The 10,523-nt window shown below is 37.5% G+C and overlaps 1 protein-coding gene across 3 annotated transcripts in view; it reads right to left on the minus strand.

The window, feature by feature from the left end:
• The window catches only part of NHLRC2 (NHL repeat containing 2), a 37,800-nt gene extending 27,345 nt beyond the window's left edge, over positions 1–10,455 (minus strand). For all 3 annotated transcript variants that reach the window (XM_063337674.1, XM_063337673.1, XM_063337672.1), the window contains exons 1-3: positions 10,149–10,455; positions 7,455–7,607; positions 1,617–2,072 (exon numbers count right to left, since the gene is read on the minus strand). In XM_063337674.1, the coding sequence (XP_063193744.1) occupies positions 1,617–2,072; positions 7,455–7,607; positions 10,149–10,311 (772 nt within the window). In that variant the 5' untranslated portion in view covers positions 10,312–10,455. The remainder of the gene's footprint in view (positions 1–1,616; positions 2,073–7,454; positions 7,608–10,148) is intronic.
• Between the last annotated feature and the right edge of the window lie 68 nt (positions 10,456–10,523).

Below are 10,523 nucleotides of genomic sequence, written 5' to 3' on the forward strand. Positions count from 1 at the left end.
TATTACCGTATTATCAACTTCGTTACATTATTTTCTGCCCACTGAATCATTCAACTGAGTCACTGAAATATACACATTTTTACAACCTACTGCCAGAAGACAATTTAGACTTTAACAGACGTTAAACACTGAGGTGCTGGTGTGTCAGATTCCAGGATTTCCCCTGGTAAGCATTAGTGTGCACATCCCCGGGGATGGGAATAGCACAGAGTGCCACTGGAAGAGGGGGTTCCAGTCCAGAGGTTAGGACACTTCCCTCTGAATTGCTGTTTAACAACTATTCCAGAACACTAAAGGGTACCTTATCAGCAGAGACTTTGTCTCATATATCAAAGAGAATTTGAAATAATAGAATTTTGTCATAAGGAATCCTGTTTGTACTTCCCATAAGAGAAGGGTATTAAGACTAATGCCTTTATCAGGTTAGGTTGGATAATTAGTCTGTCTATCCACTGTTACTTCAAATAGCAAGAGATTTTCTTTCTTTCTTTAAAAAGCAGTGACACCGGTATTTTTATGAGGTTTGCAGGATCCAGCCATGGGACAGGCATTAGTAAATACCAGACTAAGTAATACAGGACACATCAGCATACAGGTCCTGATTCTGGGACATAAACGAACTGCTGTTTTCAATGATTTGTGCACTCAACCACTTCCTAAATCTGTCTATTATGACTGCTCATAGATGGACTGTCCTAACAGCTATGTACTTGGTGCATTAACATGTAACTTTGACTACTGTAACACACTGAAAAAAAGAACAAGTCTGAATGTTTCATTTATGAAAAAGTAAAGCACACAGTGTGCAAGTTCAACTACATTTTCTTGATTTGCATCATAAAGCAAATACTAATTTTACAAAAACAGTTAAAGAGAAGAGTTTTATAAAGCAGAAATGTTACTAATATAAACTTTGTCACAAATGTAACTAAATTTAAAGTACTTAACTTCTACTATTTTGATTACATATTACACCTCAATTTTGGTGAGAGCACAGGCCTTTTCATCTATATTAAAGTAATTTCATTTTCAGGTGCCTATCCGTTAGTGCAATGCCACTGTTCTTAATAATTCTCCTCTCCTCTAAAAACCAGAAGGGGATCCTACAGAGGAATGGTCTTGATTTAAAGAAAAACAACCAACAACCACCAAACAAAAAACACACCCCAAAAACCTCCCCACACAACACCACCACTACAATTCAACATTCATTTCTTCTATTGGAAGTGAGACATTATTGCCTCTTTTCTTTTCCTTGTTTGCTGCTGGATGTGAATGCATGTCACTTAAATCTAAACACGTCTGCCCCTCTTCCAGAAGAACACAAAATGTATTTTTTGTAATTCATATTAAACATCACAAAAATAAAAACTCAACTCAATGGAACAAATTAAAAAACAAAATCAGACTTTTCAAACAATTGCATTCACAGCGTCTCCCATTGATGGCACTATGCTATATCCCTGCACATACAGTACAAATTTCTGGCAATGCTTATGAGCTGCTCTTAGACGACCTCTTATGATGTCCTCTAAGAAAAGAATCAGCCTAGTAGGCCCAGCAAACACACTCTACTCCTAAACTAAAATTACTATAATAAACTTACACACTCTTACCTCCAATGATGTGTAGAATTTCTCCATTTTTTTGAGTAACCAAAATCCTGTGATGTCCAGTGTCTGCTATTACCAGCCTTTCTCCTGAATTATCTAAAGTCACTTTGCCAGGAAACAGCAGAGGAGAAGGTGGGAGGGAGTCTCTGTATAGCTTTATTCCAATGTTGTTGTCTTTAATTTGTCCTCTCTCCTTGTAGAATTTCAGTGTTATAGAAGTAAATAAAAACAACTTCTCTCTGTGTCCCTCTCCAACAAGCGAAAACAGCATGTTTCCACGAGGCCCAAGAATGACCAGAGTTGGCCAGCAGGACACTTCTAGTTCATGCCACAGTGTTGCATCTGCATCATTTACTACAGGGTGGACAATATTATACCTTAGAATGGCACTTTTAATGTTATCCAGAACTTTTTCATTCGGGAATTTTGCTGAATGGACACCAACAATAATAAGACCATCTGAAATGAAAAAAACAAGTTGTGCATTGAAACTTATTTGCATTTGAATTAAAAAAAAAGTAAAAATGAAGCACAGTTATTTCACAATTTGACCGACTGCTTTACAGAATGGAAGAGGATTTGAACAAAGAAAAAGCAGTAACATCTCAGTAGGAATATAGATAGCTATGCATACAAAATACTGAAACTCAGAAATAACATTTCAGTAAAATTACTGAACTTTAAGAGCATTACTTCACCAGCTGGCTGACATTTAATATTTCATAAATTGTTCTTAGTTCCTGAACTTTTACATACTAAGGTAGAAAATACTTTCAAAATAATTATGGGTAACTTGTGGCAGTTCAACTGATACTTCGGTTTATTTCAGATTTTTATGATACCTCTTTGTCTTTTGATTCCCACACACAACTATGTTGCTTTAGAAAATGAATTTTTTTCCTTAGTTAACTAGGAATTACAAATGTAACACTGAAGTCTGTAAATCCAGACTTACCTTGGCATATCTAACTCTAGAAAAACCATAAAAAAACTAATGTATAAGCTTCTGAAATTAATACAGTATTCCATATTTCAAATTAAAATGGCAGCACTGACAACTATGACAAAATGACAAATAGCACTTCTCACAAACCAGGCAGGCTTGAACCTTTTTCCTTAAAAAAAAAAAGAAAAAAAGGAAGGGAAGGGGGGTAAGAAGAGGATTAAATAATTGATTTTTACCCCTCCACTTAAAATGTTTAGATTAATTTCTATATTTGGTTAATAAAGACAATGAAGAGTTTAGGTTTTCCCATAGCAAGGATAACTGCGATAACTGCACGAAACTCTAGTATGAAGGTGTTGCATAAGCATAAAGTAATATAATTCTGCTTATATACACTGTATACATAATACCAACCCTAAAATCTATCAAAAGCACACAATTATGATCTTCCTTGAATTGCTTATTTTCTTAGTGTTACAAAATTCAAACACAGAAATAAAAATCTATGGCTCAGACTTCACCTGCTTCTCTAGACAATTATCTAAGCAGCCCCAAATTTTCCACTCCCCCTTCCTACCCAACAGAAAAAGAATGAAGAGCCTTCCTGCAATCAAGATGCTTTTCACTACTTTCTAGGAGAAAAAAAAAAGGGGGGGGGCAGGGGAAGACCAAAAAAAGGACTACATCATTTTCCAGGGCTTTAAACTATGTTTTACTAGCATTACTTCTATCAAATGAAGTAAACTGTGCACATGAGATCAATACCATACTTTGTCTCGCTTTGTACTTAGAGAATACTATTGGCCATAAGCATAATCTTGTTATAGTCAAAGTAACTTGTCAATTCTAACTGAAGTAAGGAAGATAACAACAGTAACCATGCAGTTGTAGAAAACTGCAATACAATAAACCAGAACTGTTAATCTAATGGAAATCCTTATACATTAACTTTACTATTCATCCAAAAATCACTCATGTTTCTGGATAGCACAAGAATTTTGTAACCACTAATAAAAATTGGAATCTTTCTACTTCTTTGTGCAAATAAAAGTTTTAAATTTTCATGTGATTTTTTCTGTTTTGTTGAGCAGACGAGTGAAATTAAATGTGGAAAGAAAATATCCTTAGAGTTGACACACAACTTGAGTTAATTTTAATGCGTTGTTAGAAATTACTTTGACAACAACAACAAAAAAGTACTTTTTTTTCCTTAGTCAGGTCTATTAAAACATTTAGCATTTATAAACTCTTTTATCAGTAGCAATCAAATATCTGTGGCGTTTCCTTCCTTCCCCCAGTCACCAATGTCTATAGGTGGATTCCTTGTAGTGCCATACAAAAAACCAAAAAAGACTTAGAGTCTGTACAGGGTGGCATGGAGGAAGGACAGCCATTATCCAATCTAACCCAATTCTGATGATGCTTATACTCCCAAATAGGAGTGTAGATCCTTGAACTACTTTATAAGGTTCTTAAATCAGACTAATTTGTGCTTGCACAAATACTCACTGCAATTGAAAATGTTGTATTGTGCTACTACAGACAAAACAGGTTTGCTTGAACAGCTATTAAATTTACATTAGCAGGATACAATGTAGTTACATACCTCCTGTGTCACACAATTCATTCTAAACTGGAAATTTACATACCAGATCCGTACTGTTATTTGGCTTTTGCTACCTAATCCATTAAAGGGCTTCACTATTTGTAAAACTTCAAGCAAATATGTAAAAATAAAATGCTTTTGTAAAACAGTCCTCCAAAAGCCCTGCAGTTACAATCAGTGGAGTTTGCCACTGCAAGAATGGTAAAACCAGCCCTCTGATCAGAGAGGGCTTGAACCACGGCCCAAAAAGTAACAGCTGTAAACAGCTGCATCCAAGGACGTGGTTTGGAATGGAATGTAGTATTTACTTCTCTGCTTTTCTCCTACCTTTATGGTAGAGGTGCAATCTGGCCAGCTGGACATCTTTGTTCGACCCTCACCTCTGGTTTTGTGGTAGAAATGTAAGAAAGGCAATTATTTCAGGTCTTAAATAGTTGTATTATTTGCGCTCAGATGAGTTTGTTTCCTTCTAAAAAGAAAACTAATTTAATCTCAGGTTGGCTTTTTATCCAATTATAGAGAAACGGAAAACTATTTTTCTTTTAGCTTTTCTCCTCAACCATAAAACAATGTCGACGGAGAAGAATAGCATCTGCAGGAATGGTAATACTTCCATGTGACAACAGGAAAGGGTAAAGTGCTGCACAATAAAAGACTTAGTTGAATGTAATAATTTCACAGATAGATAATTTAAAAAAATCGCTATAACTGATGCAGTCTTTATCAATCCTATAGGCACAGCATGTCGCAGTATCAAACAGATGAAGTTGCAGTATCATTAACTGCTGAACTCCAAACAGCAGGCCAAACATTTTAACTGTAATAGGATCATCATCAGCCCATATATTTGTCCTTCAAAAACATCATTAAAGCTAGAAAGACAAGACTATATTAAACACCTGGACAGCACAAGCAAGTTATAAAATCCTCTCATTAAGAAAACTCTTGTGGAAATTGATGGATGCTATGCTGAAATATAAGAATATGGACACCATTTAAAACGCTTTGTTTGAGGGATTATACCAGAGTACAACACTGGACTTATGCCAAGCTATTTCTGAATATTAAAAAGTACTCCCTCTTATAGAAGTCATTTCTGAACTGCTGATAACACGAACTGAATATGCACTGGGGTTTAAAATAACTTTCTGAACGCCACTTGAAAGGCAGAAATAGCACCACTGAAGATAGCAGCGAGAACATATCAGATAAAGATGCTAGGTGACATTAATCCTATGGAAAGAGGTCTTCATTTTGAAACAAGTCTCCTGAAGTTCTGGACAACAGAACTATGTGGATATGTACAATGATACATATATCTTAAAAAACACAACCCTTACTGCCTTGATATATTTATACATACGTATTTCAATATATAGACTTATACTACTGTAGTGCTAAAATTTACACACTTAGCACAGCAAAGAAAGACTAAATAATCCTGAAAAGGCTGGCAATCAAAACATGAAAACAACAGAAAACAACAAAAAAGGGAGATGTATAGTGAAAAAACAAACCCTATTTTTCTTTTTGTTTGAACCATCAAGCACCTTAATCTCTTCCTGAATGCAACTGCTATCCTCTGTTTTCTAACACATTAAATTTAAGATTAATGTCACACACACCTGCTCTTCTTTCCTTTTACCTCCACTTGTTTTTCCACTTTCATTCCAAGTATTTTTTTTCCTCACTCGAGCTCCTGTAGGAATAGGATAGCTCAAATCCAAAAAGAACTTATTAGGATAGCTCAAATACACAAAGAATTTATCACCTATCAGCAAAGTACTTTCCTTAAGTAATAAATCCTATGACAGGAAGTTTGATAAAAGTCAAACAAAAAAAAGTGTCTCCAAGTGGATCTCCAGTTCAGTTCAGAGTGCTGCAGCCTCATCTACACCAGTATAGAGAAGTTCAAATGCTTTGAAGAGAAAGCTTGTGCGGAGAGGTTGTTAAAAATAATTTTTTGTTATCAACTGATTTTACAGCTTGGTCTTAAAAAACAGATTAAGGATATGACAGCAATATTAATACAATACCACTATACTACATGTTTATCATTTAAAGATGTTACTCATTATACAATCAATGCAGCCTTCTGAAATCTCAACCTAGACCTTCTTCCCAGCATGCCTGATATCCACAGCAGTCCATTTATCATTTGCTAATCATCTTCCACTTAAAACTGCCTTCCCCCCCAAAAAATTGCCATGACAGTTTTTCTGTACTAGATAAAGTTCCTCATACTTAAAACATTATACCAGATCTCAAATTTCTCCAAAGCAAATAGCTAAGCTTTTCAAGGTAGAAAAATTCATGTATTTGAGTCTTCTGTAAAGTGCTTTGTAAACCTACAATGCAAGTGAACTACTTAAAGAACTTGAAATGTCAAAGACAATGTAGTTTCTTTTTCTAGTGAAAGCAGGTAACACATGAAAATAGATGCTGCCAAAATTAAAATCAATCAGAAATGTCAATGGAGAATCAGAGATTAACACTGTAAGATAATGTTATTTTTGTTACATATGTATTATATTTAATATAATATTTTCAGGGCTGAAAGTAACACTGCTCGTCATCTCACTGTTCAGTCAATATCCACAGTCTATTAAAATATCCAAGATAAGTGAGTAGCTGATACATTCTGCGTAAGACCACACCTTATCTCTGACAGGTCATCATGATGACAAGAGACTGCATTCTAAATAGTAATTACCCTGCATTTTTATTCACTCAGAGAGAGACCTAAACTAACATCTGAGATGAAATCTGAAGACCTTAACTCCCTCTCCAGAATACAGGACTAATAATGTTATATAAGGTAATGCCAATACAAAAAAAATTTCTAAACCAAGCTTACATATTTTTTTAATCTCAGAATGGAAAAAAACCCCAAGTAATCCTAACCACCTTTACAATGTTTTGCTCACAGTTGGCTCCTAAGTCAAGCGTAGAGGGTTATAGATGTAGATTAACTTTGAGCCTGTATCTTACGTCCTTGTGTAGCTTTTTGCAAATAGCCTTATTTATGAGGATATCAGATTTGGGCTTTAAGCACATATCCTGTTTCTTTAATTATACAGACACAACAGATACCTTATTTGACCCCATTTAAAAATGTGATGGGAGTATACACAGTCACCTTTTTTAGGCTGCTTAAAAGATTAGAAGACATTTTTAGGCACCCCTGAAATTTTGCCAGCTGTTTAGTAACCAGCAACAAAGTGACTCAGCTACTCCGCCTGCAACACTGCCAGGAAATTCTATTCCAAGACAGCCAAAGCACTTTTACCTTTATCAGAGTACTGGTGCTCTAACGCGTGGAGATCAGGCAGCAGGTGCAAGCAATTGATGCAGCAGTAAGTAAAGAAATCCAACACCACAACTTTTCCACAAAGGTCTTTGTGAAGAGAAATAGGACCTTCTGTGTTTAACCATTGTAGATCTGGAAGACAGGGAACAGAGATACCCAGTTAGGGGAAGGGCAGAGAAAAGCAGACGCTTATACTAATTTGCACAACAACACACAATGTTCCTTGTACATTTCACTAAAAAAAAAAGTTCAACATCACTTTCTAAGCAGGTAGAAGAGCAAAACAAAAGTCTTCTATTATCAAACTCATCCTTATGTTCCAAAATTCTTCATAGTTAGTAAATGAAAAGAAATATTGTTAACAAGATTTAATGTAGTATTGAAACTGTGGTTTATATATTTAAATAGGCACCTTTTAATTGAAAGAACGTGTAAGCCTCAGAACAATTCTCATACATTTTAAAACACCACCTACATTATTCAACCCCTAACAACGTCATACGGGTAACAACTTTAAAACTCAGATAAATGATAGTAAAGTGAAAAACTCTTAAACTCTTAATGATTTTTCCTACGGTTTTGTAAACAACTAATTTCAGAGATGACTGAAATATTTTTGTGTTTATAGCTTGATTTTCAAAGTTTGAAATGACAGATATAAATTAATCCTGCTACCCTTTCATGACTGAGTAGTGCTCCTGATCATTTATTTTAACCACTTGATATGAGACGTGAAAGCATTGTTTTCTCACTGGTAACTGATATTCCTCTGATCCCATAAGAAATTGGTATCAAGCTAAGAAATAAATATCCTAGAACATGGTCTGCCATTATTATCCCTCAACGTTTCTGAAAATAGTAGAGGGAAAGATAAATAGATGTGATACAGTGCAAAACTGAACTGAATTTTTGAAGGACTGTTTTTTAAAAGCATGTGCTGACTAATGTAAAAATCCTCAAAACTTCCACCCTGACAGTTTCAGCAAACTAAGTTCTTACAGACCCAGGAGACGCTATTGATGCTGAAGCCGACAGGAGGTTTGTTTTCTGTTTCACTAAGAGGAGGATTGGTCTCTACCTCCCTATATTTATAAACATAAATGGATGTATATACATTCAGATTTGGTGACAATAATGAGAATAATTCATCAAATTTATGCATTATTTCTGCATAAGGGCAATGCTTTACTGTTTATTTTTTTTAAAAGAAAAGAGTAACTTTTATTTTATGGCATTGCTCCCCGTTTCACTAGAACTAAAACACCTTTCATAAAAAATTACTGGAAATTAAAAATGTTGGCTACCTATTTGAGCTCTTTTTAGAAGAGAAAATAAGCTTTCACAGAACACAGAACGTGAAACAATACTAATGACAAGTGAAAATTCAATCCAGGGGTCTACATCTAGACAGGAGCATTCACTTTGCTCCATTGGTTACACGTAAGAATTCATTGCCATGATACGTATGTGATTTTAACCCTGAAGTTTACCTGCCCAAGGTCCCTGTCTTGCAGTCAGATGTGAGCTCACATGGTTCCAGAGAGCCTCACTAAGGTTAAAAGAACCCTGAATAGGACTTGCAAGATCTTAGAACACTTAACCTTTGATTTCACACTTAAGAACAAGAAGAGGTATAGAAATGTGTGAAACGTGTGAAAGGGAAATGGGCACACCACTTACGGAGAATGACATCTCCAGCACACTTTGTATTATCAGGGACATGAAAATTGACAAGCACAGGAAAGTCATGGGGAGAGAGAGATGGGAAACATTCTAAGCAGCTGCAGGGAAACCCAGGGAGCTCAGGAGGAACCTGCAAGAGTTGCTAAAGTTCTCACTATGATGAGAAAACAGAGATATTAACATGCTATACAGAAGTGAAAGACTTTATTTAAAAAAAAAAAAGGAAATTAATGAATCATAGAATGGTTTAGGTTGGAAGGGACCTTTAAGATCATCTAGTTCCAACCCCCCCTCCCACAGGCAGGGGCATCTCCCACTAGACCAGGGTGCTCAAAGTCCCATCCAACCTGGCCTTGAACACCTCCAGCGCATCCACAACTTCCTTGGACAACCTGTTCCAGTGCCTCACCACCCTCATAATGAAAACTTTCTTCCTATATCTAATCTAAATCTACCCTCTTTCAGTTTGAAGCCATTACCCCTCAACCTATCACTACATGCCCTTGTAAAAAGTCCCTCTCCAGCTTTCCTGTAGATCCCCTTTAGGTACTGGAAGGTCTCCCCAGAGCCTTCTCTTCTCCAAACTGAGCAACCCCAACTGTCTCAGCCTGTCCTTATAAGGAGAGGTGCTCCAGCCCTGTGATCATCTTCATGGCCCTTTAGAAATTTAGAAGAGAGGCTTTAAAGACCAGGGTTTTGCAACCAGTTGCAGCGGGAGCATTTATAAAGAGGTTTTTTTTCTCTCATCCTTTGCTTTCGGGAGTGACACTTCCTGTAACTAGAAGCGCCTTCTAAAGCAGCTAACGGGGCTGTCATTACACGGCCCCCGCAGTCAGCGGCACTTCCAGGCAGACGCCACACGGTGACCGTCGGGGCTCAGCCACCTCCACCAGGGCAGGCCCCGCAGCCGCCCGCCCGCCCGCCAGTGGGCCCGGGCCGCCGAACCCCGCTCCGCCGCGGGGCCTGACCCGCTGGGGCCCCGCCACCCACCTCCGCCGAGCTCGGGCACCGTTAGGTCCCGCTCCCGGCTGTCCATCTTCTTCAGGTACTGGTAGACCAAGTTCTCCTTCTCCTGGGGAGTGTCAGCGTCGAGCAGGGCGTACTCCAGCTGGGTCTGGGCGGGCAGGAGCCCCGCCAGGCCCCCCGCCGCCATGACGGGACGCTGTTTACCGGCCGGCCGATTCACCGCCGCACATTCGGCACCGCCGGGGAGGAAAACTGTAAAAAACCAAAACCAAACCTAAGCAAAAATACGTATTAACTCGTCTTCTTAAGGGAGGACCTTCTCATTCCTTTAGTGTTTTTACGTAACTTTGATATTCGCAGAAGCATATTCGTGAAGACAAACACCGGCTGTGGATCCAG

This window comes from Chroicocephalus ridibundus, chromosome 6, assembly GCF_963924245.1.
Source record: "Chroicocephalus ridibundus chromosome 6, bChrRid1.1, whole genome shotgun sequence".
Classification (NCBI taxonomy): Eukaryota; Metazoa; Chordata; class Aves; order Charadriiformes; family Laridae; genus Chroicocephalus; species Chroicocephalus ridibundus.